Below are 22,018 nucleotides of genomic sequence, written 5' to 3'. Positions count from 1 at the left end.
AATAAAGGTGAAGGAAAATGTAGGCAGCTTAGCATGTAATTCCTTTTCTCAAACAGCTTTTAAAAGACTTAAAGAACATAAGGCTTTGTGACCTATGACTACATCACAATGGTTTAGCTGTCAAATGCACTCTAAAGACTGACACAGAAAGAAAGGTGGAAACCATGAAGAAGCTTAGAGAAATGAAAAATAACAGACTAACCTGTGTGCTCATCTGTGCATATGTGGTCAGGACGAAGATTGCCATCCATATCAACTGTGGCCACACTGCGGTCAACACCAGGGGTGCCAGAGCTGTAAGTGGTGGCAAGTGTGGACGAACACTCTTCCAGGTACCATGGCTTGTACCTAAAAGGTGTGATATAAATGAAGTAGCTTACAACATGGGGAACTGAGACTGAGTTGACCAAGGCTCACATACGGGAGCAACTTACAAACATCAAGGAAGCAGCTACCAGGTACCATAATTCAAAAGACATACCCAATCATATATAGTGGCATACAGTCATATAACTAAAATGGATTACTGAAATACAGTATTGCGTATCTAATGAGTAAATCTGCAGTCATCCTACTACTGTAAATCAAATTAACATTATGATTACAATAATGGGAAACATGAGAGAATGTAAGGTAATAAAGGGAACAGCATATAAAAACATTATCTGCCAAATCCATGCAACACCAATTTCAAACAGTGTAGATGTCAAAAGCAAATGGATCACAGAATGAGAAGTAACCAAAAGTTAATCGTGGAAGGGTGAAGTACAGTATAGAAGGCATTCCCTTCTGCCTGAGAGGTCTCTTCTAAGCTGGACAAACTTATCTGATGGTATCCAGAAGAAAATGAAAGATGTTCACTGACTGAAGGGGTTAATGGAGTGTGTATAGCCACCTCCATATGAAGGTTTCTTATAAGCTAACTGGATTATTTGACAGTAGACAGAATGAAATATAAAAAGACAGCCTAAAGCTGCTGGGGTTAATAAAAATACTGTAGCTGGGGAGGTATTATGACAAGTGATGGGATACTATAGTTCATTTATTTTAACTAGACAGAAATTTTAATCATTACACAGTTTCCTTCCCAAAAACCAGTGGCAGAATCAGACAATGCTACAGCTCACACCAACCTTTTTTTTGTAACTACTGTAGTACTGTATTCCAGCGTTAACTTTTGGTATGGCTCAACATTCAGATTGGAGAGATGGTAATTTTATGCATGGTTGGAGTGAACATATTACAGAAACACTACTGTTGAGGGGAAGCCTGACAAATAAAATAGGTAAAGCAATGGAGGAGAATGCACAGAAAACTAGAAATGAGCAATATATAAGTTATTCCTCTTCAACGTTCTACCCATGAACTGTGGAAAAGAACAGCAATCTGTTATTTCAAGAGAGCCTATTCCTTTCACTTCATTTATAAAGGATCAAGCATCCTTGCATGCACTGGCCCTGGTCACCTAATGGCAGCTCTCCACACTGTCTGATCTCTGGCAGCCTCCCTATTCAGTCCATTACCCCTGAGGTCACACTCTATGACCTCATTCCAGGTCTTTTTTTGGTCTGCCATTTACAACCCTACCTTTGATGTTCATACCTCTCACCTACCACACCCAACTGTCATCTTTCATCCTCTCAGCAAGCCCAAACCATCTCTATCTATCCTTTCTCATCACAATATCAATACTTTCAAGCTCTATCCTTCCTCTCAACTCTTCAAGTGCAATCCTAATCCTTCAGGCTTCTCATTCAAGGACACACTACATATCAATCTAATCATCATCATTTCCACATGTTTGAGCCTATAAATATCCTCTTCTTTTACTGCCCGGGTCTCACTACTGTACAGCATCACACTCCTAACACAAGCTGCAATCAAGGACCCCTTAGCAAGAAGAGAGAGCCCTCTCAGTCTCATTAGAGGCAACAGCTCCATGAACTTCCTCCAATCACTCCATACCCTGGCCACAGAGCTAGCTCTGGCTCCACTTCCAGCACATAAAATGTCCCTTAGATAGCAAAATTCCTCCACACACTCATAAGACTCTTCAGCATGATCAATCCTTTTTTGCCTCTCAATCTCTACAAGCTCTCCATTACACATTGCACACATGAAATCAGCATTATTTCACAACCTACCTGTAAAGCCACTACATCTCTTATGCACCCACTTATCACAAACACAACAGAAGATGGAGTTACTTCCCACACCCTTGCAACAAACTGCACATGGCCACACTCCCTCTGCTTTGACAGTACTTCCACCAGCCCTATATATCATCACTTTTGTTTTATCAACATTTACTCTCAAACCCTTGTACCATATTCTATCTATCTACTTCCTAAATCTTTCCTCTGCCTCCCTCTCATTCTCAGCAATCATCAGCATACATCTCCCATGGGAGTCCATTTCTGGGGGAAAAAAAAAAAAAAAAAAATGGCTACCCAAATATAAAACAATAATTAAAACCACATACATGCACTGAACAGCAAGTAAATAACACCATATCTTTACTATTCTGATTTAAGGGTAGGCTACCAGCACAAAACACGCTGTACTGTGTGCTACTGTATGCAGAGAAGCACAGTACATCACCCAGCAACCAATCCTAACACTTAGGAAAATACTTTGCATAGGGTCAAACAGAGATCTATGAAATGGATGAGGGCAGCTAAGGAAAGGATGTGAGGGGAGCTCACTGAAATGTCCCTGCTTCATAATAGTTACATTTTGCCAAGACAACAAACATTCTCCAGTGCATCTGAAACACTCTCGTACCATCACAAACATGTGGTATGCCTTAAGTTAACAAGCAAATGTCAAGGCTTCTTGTTCTCTTACTTTCAGTGACAAAGCTGTAAACATTCATAACAATATGTGTTACAGCACAACTGGGATGAAAAAGCATTAAATATCCTTCCATCCCTTCCATGTTTTTCTGTCTCCAGTTTAGATCCCCAATCAATTCCAGTGTCTCTCTCTCTCTCTCTCTCACTCTCTTTCTCTCTCTCTCTCTCTCACTGTAAAATATCATTTCAGATCTCATGTGTCCTATCACTTTTTCGCTTTAATCATTATCCTTTACTTACCCCCTCTGTGATGCTGATGATATGGAGAGTGTGAAAATGGAATTAGTGTAGCCATCACAGTTGCAGTTGTCTGTGTGTCGGCCACCATTCCCAGAAGCCCACACGAATATTGATCCCTTTCCATGCCGGCCCTAGTGTGGGTTAAGTGGTAAGGTTAGGAGAGGGCTCTGGGCCAGACTAGAGTGAGCAAACAACGTGTGTGGTTAATAAGATGACTTTTACGGGACACCAATGATATACAGCAGGGGTTCCCAACCTGAGGTAAATTACCCCATGTGGGGTAATTTGGTCTTTTGTGAAGGGTAATGGGGGAGGTAACACAAAAAAAAAAAATCTAAAAATCATACCAGTTATGATAGACTTCGGACCTATACTAAAATTCAGAGATGAATGTTTAAAGTCATGTTTATTTGGTATCAGTGTTAATAATAAAAATAAATTACTCCTTGCAATAACCCTCTTGGTTTTAGCCTAACCTTTAATCAAGTCCTACATTCAAACTAAAATCTAGGCATCAAAATGTTAAGCAGCTAAAATGCAATTGTGGAAACATAAGCAATGAGGGGTAATGAATGAAGGGAGGTGTGGAAAATGGGGTAATGGGTAAATAAAGGTTGGGAACCCCTGCAACAGGGTAACTACAGTACAATAAAAATACGAGCAGAAAAAGTGTACACTATAGAGTACTGTACATATTTCTTTAAAATTTTTTTGAAACTCAGCCTGCATTCAAAACCAAATTTTAATGTATTGTACAGAGTTTCTATACTCGGACTGCTTCAGTATCTTCATCCTAACTGTTTCCCAATGTTGCATTTGGACCCAACATCTAGAGAAAACTTGCTGATCTCTTCAAGGACATGAACCGAAGAAGAAGAAAGTCTCTTTCCCATCTCCTGTGAGTTCTTCCCATTGGAGCTGATGAATTCTAAATACTGGGAGTGATGGCTTCTGAGACTAAAGAGTAAGTTACTATGATGCTGGGAGAGATCCACTGCTGAGAAGAACTGTGCTGAAACAGCTGCTTATATGTAATTTTCACGAAAGGGGACAAAACGTCAACTTCAGCAATACAAGGGCATGAAAAGTAGCACAATCCAGTACTTGTGGCAAAGTCTGGCACTGCTGCATCATCACACTGGCACTCGTTTTCAAAGCTTACCATGCTATATCAGATCAATTAACATTTTCTATATTATACAGTAGTATTTCAGCAATTTCAATTTCCTGTTTTTGAAATGACTGCAGTTTAAATGCACAGACTGTGAGTGCAGTATTCTGAAGGCAATTGTGGGTTTAACTTTGCAATTTTTTCTCGATTAAAGTTGCTTGACCTGTAGTAGGTAGATGATTATAGTACACTGGATATATCCCCCCTGACCTAGCTGTAGGTGGATTCATCCCCTTACCCCCTCCCCCTGCCAAGGATCTAAGCCAATGGTCCTTTCCATGCTGTAGAAGCTATGATATTTGATACTTATTTAAACATATACCATATGCTTACTTACACCAAACTAAAAAACTAAAGTTGTCAGCCTTGTTAATGTCTTATTATGAAGCAGAAAAGTTAGGGCACAAAACTCAATACAGTACCTCTGCCCCTAGACTGTACTATATTTTGCCTTTTGTACATACAATAATCAGTTTCTGTTGATTCTGTCAATAAGAATATGACAAATGTAGAAATGTGCATGGAAAAGTTTGGAAGGAATGAGAGAGTGTTTTTGATCGGTGATATGAATGGTAAAGTAGGGAATGTGAAGGTGGATGGAATAGTTGGTGAGTGGGGTGTGCCTGCTGAGATAGATGAGAATGGCAGTGCGTTAGTGGACATTTGTGCTGGGAGGTGACAGCCAATACCCTCTTCAGGCACAAAATGATCCACATGTATACATGGCGAGTGATGAGAAGGGTGGGTGGTGAACTTAATGAAAGGAATACAATGATTGATTATGTGTGTGTGGATGATAGGATGCGAAAATGTGTAATGGTTGCAAGAGCTTATAAAGGTTGGGGGAGTGGACTTTCTGACCACTACTTGGTGGTGGCCAGAATCAAGATCCAATTAAGATGGAGAATAGAAGAAGGGAAGGACGGGAAGGAGGAGTACAGTAATCCCTCCAATATCCGACGTAATAGAGCCATAGGCAGGTCTGGATAGTGGTCCTGTCCGCATATTGGGCCCCAGCTTATGGACTCGTACTTATGGACCCTAACTCAGAGAAACACCTATACAACTCCCTCTGGACATGCATTGCACCTATTTAAGACCCAAATCACACCAATAAGGGACATAAAAGACTGAAGTAAATGCAAAAGAACCATAAAATGAGGTTTTAGAGGTGAGTTTATACAATATTAAACATTCTGGGTACTTACAAGTCCCTGGCTCCTGGACTGGTTTGAACTGCCAGTTTGCAGTCCACAGTTAATCCTCTGCACTCTGAATTCTAATTTCTTAACACTGCACAACACTGTAAATTCCTGTGTGTTCTAGTGGTGAGGTATTGCGGTTTATTCACTGTTTATTCACAAAAAACAAGCACCTGTGGCTTGCACTGCTATGAGCATCTGCTCTCGATCAGAGTTAGGCTGTGACTGTTGATGATGGCAGGGTAACAGAGTTGCCAGATCGCAACAGCCACATTACCAATCTCCTCAACTTTCATTACCAAATTTAACTTTTCATTACCAAATTCGTAAAGCTAGCATTTATTCTTCATTAATTATATATACAAGTGCAAATACATGTAATCACTCTCCTTATATATATATATATATATATATATATATTTTTTTATGTACCCGACTCTGGGCATATGCTTCACAACCTGCTCTCAAGGCCCAGCAGTCCTCCTACATACCATACACCTCTACATGTCACCACTTCGGCGCTAACACCCACCGTCCATATGAATACATGCTAGGGCTGTCTCATACAGGACTGGTGTATTGGTATTAGAGGGGGTATTTTTACGGCATGTCGGCGGGTCTTCTGGTAGATCAGTAAAGCCTGATTTAATGAAATTCAAATCCTTAAACTATTCCTTGTCCCAGCTTGGATTTGAACCTGGGTCCGTTAGGACTGCAGGCCACCTCTCTACCGATTGAGCCAGCACCTCCCCCATGTTGATTATTTTCACGATATGTAGGGTAGCAGATTAATCAGAGAGAGCAAACAATCCATCATCTCCATCCTGTGTATCCTCATACATGTGAAAAATCCATTTGGTAATGCATTATTCTGATTCATTACCAAACGAATTTTTCATTACCAAATTGGCCCGCACTTGGTAATGAAAAATACCAAATGGCAACCCTGACAGGGGAGGGGGGAGGGGGGAGGAAGGAAGGGGTGAAGGGACCATGGTGTAACAGCTGTTCGGTGCCAGGCGGCAATTTCAAATTATGGGTGGGAAAAAAGTCAGATTTTTTTTATTTTTTTGCGGTTTTTGGCCCATTTTGGGAATATTGGATCCCAGGACGATTATGTCCAGTTAGTGGGGATGTTCGGATATTGGGCATTCGGATATTAGAGGGATTACTGTATTTGTAAGGAGAGTGGAAAGGTTACAAGAGGATGAGAAAAAGGCAGAGTATGAAAGAGAAGTGGAGGAATGATTGGGCAAATATGAAATGGAGCAGATGGGGGACGTGGAAGGTGTGTGCAGGATATTCACAGATGAAATATATGCAGCATGTGATGTGGTGTGTGGGATGAAGAGAAGATGGAGGGGTGTGCAAGGAACAGCATGGTGGAATGAAGAGGTGAGACAGGCTGTGGCACAAAAGAAGAAAGCATAAAATGAATGGATGAGAAATAGGGGTTTGGAAGAAGTTGAGAGGCGGAAGAGAGAGTTATATGTAGAAAGAAAGAGAGAGGTGAAAAGATTAGTAAGAGAGAGTAAGAAGAGAGCGGATGAGGAATTTGGAAGGAACTTGAGTGTAAAGTGGAGGGACTGTAAGAAAATGTTCTGGAAAGAGGTGAAACGAGTAAGACAGGGTGGAAGTGAAGTTAGCAGGGGAGTGAAAGATAAAAATGGTAGATTACTAGTGGAGAAGGGAGAAAAATTGAGGAGATGGAGAGAACACTTTAACCCCTTAACCGCGGGCTTGTTTTGCTTTGATTTGCGGCTCCCGCAGGCATATTCGTGCTCCGACAGACTCTCTAAAAATATTTGCCAAAAATCAGTTATTAGTCCTAGAATATTAAAATCATATATGCTTATGGCATATACCTTCAGCTTTCTTCTGGTGTGTTTGCTGGGCCTTTGTCAAGTACTGTAGGACTTGTGGAGACCTTTGAAGTTGGGTAACGAGGTCTCCACTTTACACTTCCGACAACCCGTAATATGATTACCACAGCCTGATATTATCACTAGAAACACTATTCTATGATTCTCACATAGTTTGGAATCCATACTCCAAAAAAAAAAAAAAACACCGTGAAAGCAATGAAAATTACCAGCGCGTATACACACTGCGACACTCCCCAACACCCCATACACAAGACACCATACAACAAATACAAGAACTCAACACTCAAATAAACAGTAAAATATCAGAACAGCAAACACTAAACTGGAAAAATTACCTCCAAACACTTGACCACAAAAGAAACATCAGCAAACTCTACAAAACACTAAACAGCATCACACTTTCCAACAGCAACACCACACAATCACACACTGCCATCACAACAACAGACACCACACCCTCAAACAAACAACAAGCAAACACTCTCATCAATCACTTTTCACAAGTCAGCCATCTAACCCCCTATCCGGAAGACCGACGTATCATCAGACGTAAGAGACAGTTCCTCACAGACCCAGACTACGCACCTTTCACTTACAACCAGACAAAGCACATCATTAACAACCTCAAGCACTCATCTGCCTGTGGACCAGACAACATAAGCAACATTCACCTTAAACACCTAGGACCACAAGGCATACAAGCACTCACCAACATATCCAACTACAGCTACTAACACAACATAATACCCAACATCTGGAAGCATGGCAATATCATCACTATCCCTAAACCCAACAAAGACTCCACGTTACCCTCCTCACATCGTCCCATCACACTCCTCTGCACCCCCTCTAAAGTCACTGAACGACTGATACTACAACTAGTCACACCTCACATTCCCCTAGTCCAGTCACAACATGGCTTTAGGCCACTACACTCCACAAACACCCTTCTTACAGACCTTACACAGAGAGTTTTTGATGGCATGAATTCAGCTAGGCCACCACACAGAACACTCCTAGTCACACCAGACATTAGCAAAGCTTTTGATGCCATCTCCCTCCACAACCTCACAAACAAAATACTCAATACAAATATCCACAATAACACAAAAAGATGGCTGGCAAACTACTTAGCAGGCAGATGTGCACACGTAACATTTGCCGGTCAGTCTTCTAACATCAGAAACTTCACAAACGGCGTCCCCCAAGGATCTGTTTTGTCCCCTACACTCTTTAATCTATACATGCAGGACATATCCACACCCCACACACCACAGATAGCCATAGCTTCCTATGCAGATGATATAACATTTACATGTACACACCAAAACTCAAACACAGCTGCACACATCATTCAACCTTACCTCAACACACTACACGAATGGTTCACCACAAACAGGCTCAAAACAGCCCCAGCCAAATCTACAGTTACTCTTCTCACAAACTGGACAGCAGAACACAGTCACATCCCACACCTCACCATAAACAACACTCCACTACCAAACACACACACACCTACAATCCTTGGTGTAACATACAATACATCAATGTCATTCAAACATCACATCACAAACATTAAAAATAAAATAACATCAAGACTCAATGCTTTGAGGTCACTTGCCCATACAACATTCGGACACAACAAAGAAACAACCACCACAGTATACAAACAATACATACGTTCAGTGATGAATTATGCAAGCCCTGCCTGGGCTTCTAACCTCACCAAAACACACTACAACACTCTACAGACCATACAGAACAAGGCCCTAAAAACAATCACAGGCTGCACAGCTACTACACCCACAGACCACCTACATCAAGAAACCAAAGTCCTCAAGGTCAAGGAACACCTAGACATGAGAGGCACCCAGTTTCTTGCTGCAGCCTCCACAAACTCACAACATCCACTACAGTACATGGCAGCACATCCACCCACACCAAGGAACATCAAAACAACACCCAGCACACAATACCATACACAAATACTGTCATCTCTCCCCCCTCGCCCACCTCAGACCACCTTCCAGAAGCATATCCACACTCAGATCACTCGCCGCTCCATTCAGTCACTTAAAGACAACACACAGCTGCATGCACGGCCTCCTGACATCCACCCTCCTGAATCCTATCTTCCTCGTGAGGACAGGGTCCACCTGGCCAGGCTGATATGTGGGCACCAATCAGCCCTCTTAAGCTACCAGAAGAGGCTGGATGACTCCGTCGCTGATGCCTGTCCGGGATGCAACACAGCACCCCATACTATTAAGCACATTATGGAAGACTGCATTGCACACAATCACCTACACCAACAACACAATATACACTCTCTGAGAGCTCTGTGGGAAAGCCCGGTCTCGGCCATGGCCTTCCTAAGGTACTCAGGGCTGTTCGGCCAGACTGCTTAGGGAACAACTACTACTACTACTACCAGTGCGTTTATGACCTTCCCACTTGTGATCATTAGCCGCTGGTGTTCTGTCATTAATTATTCATAAAAACACTCACAGTTTATATTTCTATTACTATACAGTATAACATATATATCTACAGTCTTTATCCATAAGTTTCTTTCAGTAATAGTAGTTTACTGTCACTGCAGGCGTTCAATATCTCTTTCAATAAAATATGCAGCATTCACTTTCTTGTCCAGTATACTAGCGTTGAGAGTGAATGTCACTTTCACCTTCACTCTCATAACTCATAGTATTCACACATGCTAGAGCGAAACTTTCACTTTCATTACTCCTAGTATATATACTCGTATTCTTATAATACTACTCATTTACATTTCTATTTACGTTCCCTATTATATTTACATTATTTACATTTCTATTTTATTTACACTGTGTTAGGCACTGTTACTTGCAGTAACTTATAAAACTATTTTCCACTGTTCACTTATATTTACATCCACTGCTTTCATTTGCTGTTTACACATTATTTACATTTCCACTTGCACTGTTTTACTCACCAGAAAGATCGCAGTCACTCTCTATCATTTGTCAGCCCTTTACCTCTTTCCACATGAGGTTTAGTAGGGGGTAGAGGTCACAGGGACCTTTGCATGGGGCTAAAAAGCAGCGGAATTTAGCAGGCGCGAATCCGACGTACTTTCACCTTGAAAGACGACAGTAAACTGATACTGGTGGGCCGGGGTGGCCTACCTAGGGAGAGTGCATTACTGCCAACGACAGCCTTGTGAGAGCTGCTAATATATAGCTATGAAATGATTGGCGGGAAATCTAGACAATACATTATAAATTAGGTAGTTCCAGGTGAATGTAAATATCACTTAGGCTTCTCCCTTCCCTCCTTATATATATTTTTATTACGAGAATAGATTATACGGCATATTTCAAGGGGAAATAAACAGCAAAAATTAGCGAACAAGTGCACGTGAGGTGTTGTCAGGTGATAATTAGCCAATTCCAGGTGTATGGCACTATCACTTACCTTATTTCTTTTTTGTATATATTATTTGGTATAAGAATAGGGCATAGGGCTTATTTCAATGGATGAAATCAGTGGAAAATTCCAGGGAAGATTTACTTAGCGTAGAATACAGTGTGGTGGCCTGCAATAATTAGGTAGTTCCAGGTGAATGTAAATATCACTAAGGCTTTTCCCTTCCTTTCTCATATATATATTTTTATTACGAGAATAGATTATACGGCATATTTCAAGGGGAAATAAACAGTGAAAATTAGCGAACGAGTGCACGTGACGTGTTGTCAGGTGATAATTAGCCAATTCCATGTGTATGGCACTCTCACTTACCTTATTTCTTTTTTGTATATATTATTTGGTATAAGAATAGGGAATAGGGCTTATTTCAATGGATGAAATCAGTGGAAAATTCCAGGGAAGATTTACTTAGCGTAGCATGGCCGGGCAGGCAAGAGGAGAGGGTAATGGAGGGGAGGTAGGGAGGGGAGTCAAGAACGGGGAGAAATGGCTAAATTGTCAACAATGGATGGGAGTACAGATGAGATTAGGAGTGCTGACTAGTGCTGGACATTGGCAGTACTGATAGATGATACAAGCCACCACTTGAGAGCCCAGGCGAATTCAAAATAACACAGAATCACAAAAGTGATGCCCCGCAGTATGATCCCTTGCTCCCAAGCGTCACGAAAGTGACGCCCCGTGGTTAAGGGGTTAAGGAATTGCTGAACATAGAAAATGATAGTAATGCAAGTATAAGTGGCTGGGGAATGTCTGGGAGAAGGAAGGAGGTGAGAAGACAGGAAGAAATCAGTAGGACAGAAGTTGTGGAAGCAAATGAAGAAAGTTAAATTTGGGAAAGCCCCAGGAATTGATGGAGTGTGTGGTGAAATGCTGAAGCATGGGGGAGAGATAGTAGTAGAATGGATGTGTAAAATGTGCAGGTTGGCCTGGGAGGAAGGTAGAGTCCCGGATGATTGGAAGTCAGGTATAATTATTCCCTTGTACAAAGGAATAGGGGAAAAAGAAGTGTGTGGTAATCATAGGGGCATCTGTCTTCTTAGTATAATAGGAAAAGTGTATGGTAGGATACTTATTGACAGAGTTAGATAAAGAACAGAGGAATTAGTTGGAAAAGAACAGGGAGGCTTTAGGAAGGGAAGAGGTTGTGTAGATCAGATATTCATTCTTAGATCTTTAGTGGAAAAGTTTCTAGAGAAGGGAAAGAAGTTGCATGCGGCTTTCATGGATTTGGAGAAAGCATATGACAGGGTGGATAGACAAGGATTGTGGAAAGTATTAAGAATATATGGAGTAGATGGAAAGCTGTTGAATGCTGTGAAGAGTATGTATGATGGTGCTATGGCTGCAGTGCGTGAGGATGGTGAAAAGAGTGAATCTTTCTCTTTGAAGGTTGGGTTGAAACAGGGATGTGTCATGTCTCCATCGTTGTTCAATCTGTACATGGATGGGGTAATAAAAGAGGTACAAGGTAGGGTTGTGGATGTTGGAGTGGCCCTGGTGAGAGAGGGTAGTGTTTAGAAACTCCCTGTACTGTTGTTTGCAGATGATAATGTGTTGTTGAGTGAAGACGAAGGAGAGCTGCAAGGCTTGGTGGATGAGTTTGGGAGAGTGTGTAAGAAATAGAATCTAAAGGTGAATGCAGGGAAGAGTAAAGTGTTGGTCTTTGCGAGAGGTGAAGTCAGTGAATGTACAGCGTGATTGGATGGTGAGGAATTGGAAAATGTGAGTACGTTTAAGTACTTGGGTAGTGTGATGAGTAAGGATAGAGGTTTGGAGGGTGAAGTGCTTGAAAGGGTACAGCAGGGAAGAAAGGTTGCTGGTTCCTTGAATGCAGTGATAAGAAGCAGGGAAGTGAGCATGGAAGTGAAAAAGTTACTACATGACAATATTGTGATACCAACTCTAATGTATGGAAGTGAAGCTTGGACGTTGCTGGAAGGACACAAGTCAAGAGTGAGAGCAGTGGAAATGAGTTACTTAAGAGGAGCCTGTGGAGTCACATGGAGAGACAGGCTGACAAATGAGGATATAAAGGAGCGTTGTGGTGTGGATGCGGATGTGATAGGAATCGTTAGGAGGAATACACTGAGGTGGTTTGGCCATGTGGAGAGGATGGAGGGTGAGAGACTGACGAAGAGAGTGTATCTGAGTGAGGTGGAGGGGGGAAGAGGGAGGGGGAGGCCAAGGATGAGATGGAGGGATGGGGTGGAGAGGTATATGAGAGAGGGGGGTATGAGTTGGGAGTGGGGCAATGAAATGGCGGGGGACAGGGCGATGTGGAGGCACTTTGTTTGTGGCCACCCCGAACGGGATTGAGGCGTCTGGCAATAGATAGATAGACAAATATCATTATCATGGAAAGGCACTTCAGGAGACAAGCACTGTACATAAAAAAGCTTAGTCTACGTCTGAAAGTACAATGCTAATTAAAGTAATATATATATGGCCCAACGGCCATACCACGTTGAGTACACCGCTTCCCGTTCGATCAGCGAAGTTAAGCAACGTTGGGTCTGGTTAGTACTTGGATGGGTGACCGCCTGGGAACACCAGATGCTGTTGGCATAACGTTCTCCCTACGTGTCAAGTGGGGTTGGTGGAGGATTAGTGCCCCTCCCTGTAAAACAATTAACTCTAAGCCGCTGGCCACCCCAATTGGGATACATGGCGTCTGGCAATGAATGAATGATGAATGAGAACAGTAAATGTGATAAATACCAAATTTAAAATTTTCTCAAGATCAGATGGATAAACAATGAACTCTTTCAGCCTGATGACATCTTTTACATTTTACTCCTGCTATCCACAAGCAATTTTATTCATCTTAGGAGAGACTTTCAAAGAGTTTTCAATACCTCCTTCACAACAATACACATCCCTTAAGCTGGATAACATCATCTGGTGGTGGCAGGACTAAAAATATGATATACTCCGGCTGTGGGGCTTAGAGATAACTTCATGATTTCCAGCATCCCCATCATACATATTTTTATTAAAACTCTTTGGCCTGTATCCTCGCTCTTAGTCCAGTACACTTTTCTGGCGGAAGCTGGAATAGAATACGAGAGTTGTCACGACCACATGAGCATTAGTGGTATTAGTATTAACACTTTCAGGCTCCTGCAGCCAACTAATGAATAAATTATTCCCTGGAGTGTTGACTATAAATCACAAGTGTCTCAACCAAGAGAGAGTTAACCTACTCTGATAACCCCATTGATGAAAGCCCGTTTGGCTAGTGGTCCCGGTCCATCTACTGTCTTGCCATCATCCTCAGGGCCCCAGGACGCTGAGAAAATGTCAATGTGGTCAGGGTTGAGAGAGATTGCCCGTGCCTCCACAGCATCATTCACTGTCCCATCCAGCATCCTCACACCTGAAAGGGAATGAAAATAAAGCTTAACAAAGCTGTAATACTGTGGTCAGTTTTTCTGTTCACTGTCCCATCCAATATTCTCACACCTACAACTCAATGGAATGATAAAGCTGAATATGTTTGCAATACTGGTCAATTAATTACCATCCATAGCATCCTCACAAAGCCTGATGATTTTATTCAATTTACAGAAAATTTCTCTTAGTAAAAGGGTCAATGGAGCTGTTTTTAATCTCCTTCCAAACATGTATCTTAATCAGTGTTTCAAACATATCTCTCTATCAAAGTAAAACCGTCTGGTGGTAGCAAGAAAAAGATATATAATGTTATCACACTGGAATGCTTGTTTTATCTGCTGTCCCATGCAATATGCTCAAACCAGGTTGTCAGTTAAATAAAGCTGAATAAATTTGCAATACCATAGTAAGTTTTTCATTCACTACAGTACCTCATCCAGCATTCACCCACCTGCAAACCAGACAGGCTAACCAATTCCATCCTAGGGAAAATTGTAACATTTACTCATGAAACCTATAGACAATTTTATTCAACTTATAGATGACATCACAGCAAAAGGGGTTAATGTAGGTTGTTTTCATTCCCCTTACTATCAGACATTCCCTAGGTAAAACTGTCTAGTAGCTGCAAGAATTAGATAATGTATGATCAGACTAAAGAAGATAAAAAAAACATCCTTAATAAAAACAATACTGTACTGTACAGTAATTTTTTTTATTCACTCTCCTATCCACCATCCTTAATATAGTACTGGAATTTAAAAAAAAACTGAACATGCAATACTACACTGCCAAATCTTTTTTATTAACTTTCTCTGTCTAACAATAATATAGAAATTTGCCCATACATCACTTAATAGCATCCTCATGCTTACACTTGTCAACTTTGTATCATTTGTCCTACGAGGAAATTACTGTGCTAAAATTAATGGTCTTTCAAAAATGCTACAGAAACATTACCCACACAATATTTTACACATTCAACTAATCACCAAAACTTCAAACTGAGTGATACCCTGTATGCAAGGAGAACAGCACCATAACAGGAAAAAGCTCTTAAATAACACACAAAAAGTGGCATATATAGGTTACTTTATTCCCTCTTGTCTGCATACCTAGCCAACCTTCCCTCCCGCCTGTCTGCATGCCAAGCCAATCTTCCCTCCCTCTTGCCTGCATATCTGGCCAACTTTCCCTCCCTCCTGCCTGCATACCTTGCCAACTTTCCTTCTCTCCTGCCAGCATACTTAGCCAACCATCCTTCCCTCCTGCCTGCATACCTAGCCAACCTTCCCTCCCTCCTGCCTGCATACCTTTCCAACTTTCCTTCCCTCCTGCCTGCATACCCTAGTTTTCCTTCCCTCCTGCCTGGATACCTAGCCAACCTTCCTTTGTCTCCTGCCTGGATACCTAGCCAACCTTCCTTCCTGCCTACATATCTAGACAACCTTTCTTTCCTTCCTGCCTGCATACCTAACCAACTTTCCTTTCTCTCCTGCCTGCATACAGTACCTAGCCAACCATCCTTTCTTTCCTGCCTGCATATCTAGCCAACCTTCCTTTCCCTCCTGCCTGCATGCCTAGCCAACTTTCGTTTCTCTCCCGCCTGCATATCTAGCCAACCTTCTTTTCCCTCTTGCCTGCATACCAAGTCAACGTTCCTTTCCTCCAGTCTGCATATCTAGCCAACCTTCTTTTCCCTCTTGCCTGCATACCAAGTCAACGTTCCTTTCCTTCAGTCTGCATATCTAGCCAACTTTCCTTTCCCTCCTGCCTGCATATCTAATCATTCCATTTTCCCTACTGTCTGCATACCTAGCCAACCTTCCTTTCCCTTATGCCTGAATACCTAGTCATTCCTTTTTCCTGACTGTCTATGTATCCAGCCTACCTCTGTCCTCCTTCCACACCTAACCTGTCTTCCTTCACTCAAGCTTGTCTACAAAACCTTCCTTTCTTGTCTCTTGCCTGATTGTGCCTATCTTACTTTTCTCATGTGCCACAGCTACCTACACAGCTTGCTTTTTCCTTAATTCTCTTACTGTTAATCTACATCAGCGTTGCCGGACATGTGATAATTATTCCAATATGCAATATTTTGGCACACTATGCGATATGTGATAACTTTCATACATGTGTGATTTTTCAGTCAATAATGTAATACTGATTTTCAAACACTATCTCCATATGGTATGTGACGAACCGGTATGTTATGTCATCAAGGACTCACTCGTCCAGTTCCTGTTTTAATCTTTGAGTGGGACTGGGGCAGTTGCTGACTGCGAGCGTTGGTTCTCCGATATCAATCATGTGAAGACCAAAGACAGAAACAAAGTTGAAAATGTAAGGGATATTATTCTCATGAAGCAGAGTTTTGGTAACACACCAGACAACAACTGCACAACTTTCAAGCCGTCAAAATCATGATCAGAAGCATGACCTCAGCCAATCTGTATCCGGCTAAAGAAGAATCTTGGGATCCTGGTATTTACAAGGAGGAACGACAGGATGACCATCAATTTAGGTACCTGTAACTACTAAAATGTATCAGTTTACAAAATGTACCCTACATACAGTATATATATAAATATATATACTGTATATATATATATATATATATATATATATATATATATATATATATATATATATATAGATAGATATATATATATATACAGTACCCTCGCGTCCAGCATGGTAATAATGTCATGCATGGGTCACGTGTTGGACCAAAAACGTGTTGGACTAACAATAGAGCTTATGGGGAAAAATGAATTATGTCAGCAACCCTCGGAAAAGTCACCCTAAATACCTACCATATACCTATACATATATTGGTACTATTGTAATTATAATAAATGGTACTGTGCTATGAATGATAACTAACCTTTTAGGATAGTGTTGGTGGGCTTGCTGGGAATGAAAGGTGGTATCCAAGGCTGTAGTTAGTCCTACTGGGTCCCCGGAGGATGGCTGCTGGCGTCACTAGTGGGTAATGGCTGTTGCTCCTCCTCAACCTCCCTCATAAATCCTTCGAAATCAAACCTCCCTCATAAATCCTTCGAAATCACACTCAGAATCACTATCTTCATCCACAGCCATGGAATGTCCTGCTTCTGCCTGTCCTAGCACTCGGCAAAGTGCATGCTTCTCACACTGTTGCCAGAGCCCCGTCTCGTGACTGTGGAAAGTGATCGCTGTCGCTGACTCGGTAGAGAATAAGGAGAAGCAACTTTGTTTATAAACTGGTACACACGCCGATGAGAAGGGTTTCAAAACGATTGATATTTATTCTAAAATATTAATATGTATTCAGTGTCAGGCTAAATGTTCAATGCTGTAGTACGATACATTCTCTGTCGAGTCGCCTGGGTTTTGGTCACACTGTTTTCCCCATCGTATGCTCGGCAGGAATCATCCAGATGAATTCCAAATGCCCGTGGTATCGTCGGCAATTTTACCACGTTACCGTTCCGATTTACCATCGTATCCTCGGCAAGCCTGGTATGAAGTGCCGTGTGATAGCCTTTGGCTGCCAGGATCTTGTCTTAAGTTGTTTATTATGATCACGTTGGCTTCATTCATGTCGTAGGCCTTGGCAATGTCAACTTTCCTCTCCCCTTTCTTCTTCCTCTCGATGCTTTCTAGCTTGGTGGCCTGAGGGAGGTGCCGACGCTTCTTGGCGTTCTCAGAAGGCTTCCTAGGCATCGTGAGCAGGGTAAAATGCAGTAACAAGGGCAGAAAATGCAGCAAGAAAAAAGCACCTTCCAATGCAATTATGCGACTGAGTGGCTCTGTGGCGGGAGAAATGTAAACAAAACATTACGTGACACCAGAAGCGTTTTTAATTGGGCGGCATCACGATCACATCACGATAGTGGGCGGGGAAGGCTACTTGATCAGAAGTTTTTCATTGGCTTTCGTCATCATGGGAATGTCCAGTATGGCCGTGTTGGACCGGAGGTGATCGTGCTAGAGTGAACTCTGCGGATTTGGCCCACTTCTCGGAGCTCTGTGCGTGTTATGCTAACACACTCGTGTTGCAGTAATTAAATTGTATTAAATAATGCTAATTAATTGCTCACCGTGCTGGACTCGAATCGTGCAGGACGCGAGGGTACTGTATATAGAGAGAGAGAGAGAGAGAGTTATCTTAAAGGGTTCATTTCTTTGACCATCCTTTTTATATTGTTTCATAATCTGAAAAAAATATCAGGGACTGCAAAATTAACAAGTCTACTGTATGACTAGTGCAACAATAGGATTTAGTATCTCTACGATAACCAGTGTTATAATCTGGTAGGTACTTAACAGTTAACCTGCCCCGTGCCAGTGCCGTTTTAAAACGGCGTTACGCAACTGCATGCTCAGTGCCAGCGCCATTTTAAAACGAAATTTTTTCCAAAATTCATGGAGAGCACAGTTTTCAAACTAGGCATGCAAAAACTGGTGAGGATGTACGTCAACTCTTCCACTACCTTGCCTCAGGCACTCAGGCCTAGACACCCATGCGCTGAGTCATCGCCCTCACTCTGCCTCACTCTGCTTGTACCACTCATACTGTACAGTCATGTCTTGCTGCGATCTCTATGACGAGGAGATTCAGGAGCTCCTGAAGGTGCCTTACACTGGTGAAAGCGACGTTGACGATGACATGCAAGATGAGGATTATGTGCAACCGGAAGATGAAAGTACTAGTGAGGAGGAAATACCCACACCAAGGAAATCCAGGTATGTGGGGTATGCTAATACCCGAGGGATGAGGCCATCAGCACGTCGTCGCCTAACCCTATATGACGAGGAGGAGGATTCAGAGGAGGAAGGTGAGGCTTCTAGTATTCCTTGGTGGCTGGGGAAGCCGAGGATTTCCCCACATGGGGTTGGAAGTGTCAGGAGGAAGAGACGGAGATTTGGGAATATTCCACTGACTGGGGACGTGCGTGAGTCATCTCGCCCGCGCTATCCCTCACACCCACGTGACCCAGCCCACCCTAGCACCTCAGGACAAAGTGTTCCTTCATTCCCTGCACCCAGCACATCCACAGAAAGTGTTCCCCAATTCCCCACACCCAGCACATCTCGTGAAAGTGTTCCTCCTTTTGCTACATTTCCCAGCACATCGAGGGAAAGTGTTCCCCTATCGCCCACACTTCCCAGCACCTCCAGTGAGACTTTTCCCTTCTTCCCCACACTTCCCCACGCTTCCACACGGCCCTTGGATGAGGGAGGTAATGAAGTAATGTTATCGTAAGTGTAAGACGATGTATTCACAGTGAGACACTCAGAAATACTCTTACGGTGTTTGTGTACACTGAAGGCATGTTGTAAATAATTTACCGTAAGTGTAAGTGCAGTACATGGTGAAGTAAAGTTGTAAGTTACCGTAAATGTATGACGAAGGATGCACAGTGAGAGAGATACGTGACAGGTGTTACAGTACTAAGTGATTTACATGGGATAAAAAGATGTTTTCTGTATGAAATCCAGTGAAAATTTTTTTTTAAGCATATGAAGTGAACTGAAAAGTGTAAAAAACATTCCCAGACCTTCCCAGGGTAATGTTGACCAGAATACCTGAGTTTACCTTCATAATACCTGAGTTTACCTTCATAGAAAACGAGGTTTTCTCTCACCTTCGCTGCAGTTCTTCTGTGAAAACACACCTGTGGGGCGGACCGGGGACTACCAGAAAATGCAGTTCTAGCCTCCGGTGAGTCTTTTAATGGTCATATTCGTTTTTTTCACATCAAAATCTATCATTTTAGCCTTAAAAAAAAAAAAAATTGAAAATTGGATGGCACTGGAGTGCCATTTTATGTCTGGGGTGTCTGGCACGCAGCAGGTTAAACAGAGGCGGTGGCTCAATCGGTAGAGAGGTGGCCTGCAGTCCTTACGGACCCAGGTTCGAATCCCGGCTGGGGCAGGGAACAGTTTAAGGATTTGAATTTCATTAAATCAGGCTTTACTGATCTACCAGAAGACCTGCCGACATGTCGTAAAAATACCCCTGCTAATACCAATACACCAGTCCTGTATGAGACAGCCCTAGCATGTATTCAATATGGACGGTAGGTGTTAGCGCCGAAGTGGTGACATGTAGAGGTGTATGGTATGTAGGAGGACTGCTGGGCCTTGATAGCAGGCTGTGAAGCCTATGCCCAGAGTCGGACACATAAAAAAAAAAAAAAAAAAAAAAATCAATAACATTAATTAATCACTCCAGATATAAATATATTAATGCCACAGTACTTACCGATTTATGTGAAGAAATGCCTTTGTTTATGAGTGTGATAATTTTGATCAAAAAGCGATAACTTTAATGTGCTGGGTATGATAATATGGGTTTGGGAATGGCAACGCTGATCCACATAAATACAGATAAGTCATTTATACACATGCTATGACACTGGTTTGTTTGACATGCATCTAGCTTTCTCAGAATCATTGTTACAGTACTCATATTATGATCTCTTGATATTATCAACAACATTACACCACTAACTAAAGAACATTATGTTATGCAGTGTATTCTGAGTCCCGACTTCTCGGGCACAAGTACGTTGCAACTTTGAGTTCTTTGTTCTCGACTGGGTCAGCCACAGGCAAGGAGGGAAAAGTCCAAACACCACTGGTCAAATGGCACACTTATATATTAACAACAAATCATTACACATACACAATCTGTGATCAAAACCATGAAACATACAATAACCAGATAATCTCAGAAGGCTAGCTCTTACAATAAATACTTCCACCAAGTTCAGCAAGTTTGAACTTTACACAGTATTCTACCTCTCTTGGCACAGAGTAATTTCCACACAGTGTCACAGTCTCTTGGCACAGGATAATTTCCACATAGTGTCACTGGTATGGTTCACACAATACACCAGGTGCACTAGATCTCAGGCATATGACAAAGACAGTCAAGTATATCTCAATATACCCAAACGCATGACACAGATGGCAGTGTATGCTCAAATCCTTATATATACAGTCGCGTAACATAAATGGTTTCCTATGCTAGTTATATGCACCCGCGTGACATGGATGATACCCTAGTTATCCTTATGCTACGTGTGCGTTACAGAGGACGAGCGAATATAGCAAGTGTGATCTATCCGTGCGTGAGAGGCTCAAGGGGGGGGAAGGGGGGTTGGTAATATAGGATTTCTGACAGGGCAGGTAACTGGGGGTATATAACTTGGGATTCGTTTCAGCGGGGACAACACAGGGGGCGGAAGAGAGGGGGGGGCACTGGTGCTGTCGGTCCATTTGTAACACTGGGGGAGAGTCACACATGAGGCAACCCATGGCCTGGCGCCACACACTCCGTGCATACGGTTATCGGTACGGGAGTTCACAATTCCACATGAGGAGATAACACTGGGGGAGCACAAGGGGGGGAGGAGCACTGAGGGCAGGAGGGAAAAAGGGGGTGGTCCACTGGGGTAGGGGCTCACAGACACTAAGGGACACACAACCTCAGTTTCTTACTCACAGCACTGGTGGAGAGGAGGGCATGGGTCATGGGCGGCAGAAGGCCCTATGCCGGGAACCTCAGATGGCGGCCGGGCGTTGGGGGTGGGCCATCTGGAGTATAGTCCAAGGGTAGGTAACTTGTGGGGTTGCCACGAGTCCTGTAGGAGTTGGTGGGTGGCATGGTGGACGGCCCCCTTTCTGTAGAGGCCCTGCAGGAGGCAGAGTTCTCTGGGCTAGGGCTGAAGAGGGCCAAGAGGCGCGCCGCACAGCGCTGGCCCCTAGTCATTGTCGGGGTCCTGGGGGCGGACCTGGGGAGGCCTG

General features: G+C 42.6%; 1 protein-coding gene and 1 non-coding gene across 2 annotated transcripts in view; one reads left to right on the top strand and one right to left on the bottom strand.

Annotated features, from left to right (window-relative positions):
* The window catches only part of LOC145393552 (furin-like protease 2), a 758,736-nt gene that overhangs the window by 129,130 nt on the left and 607,588 nt on the right, over window positions 1-22,018 (bottom strand). Inside the window, exons 6-8 of the mRNA XM_080267702.1 lie at window positions 14,029-14,201; window positions 3,096-3,226; window positions 203-348 (exon numbers count right to left, since the gene is read on the bottom strand). Of these exons, the coding sequence (XP_080123828.1) occupies window positions 203-348; window positions 3,096-3,226; window positions 14,029-14,201 (450 nt within the window). The remainder of the gene's footprint in view (window positions 1-202; window positions 349-3,095; window positions 3,227-14,028; window positions 14,202-22,018) is intronic.
* LOC145393612 (5S ribosomal RNA) lies at window positions 13,272-13,390 on the top strand. Its single transcript, XR_013896210.1, has one exon. It is a non-coding gene; the product is annotated as a 5S ribosomal RNA (ribosomal RNA).

The sequence above is a fragment of the Coenobita brevimanus genome, chromosome 24, assembly GCF_032717465.1.
Source record: "Coenobita brevimanus isolate Jiangsu-jjx chromosome 24, ASM3271746v2, whole genome shotgun sequence".
Lineage (NCBI taxonomy): Eukaryota > Metazoa > Arthropoda > Malacostraca > Decapoda > Coenobitidae > Coenobita > Coenobita brevimanus.
Note: the sequence above shows the minus strand (reverse complement) of the source record. Positions and strands in the feature narration are given on the sequence as shown.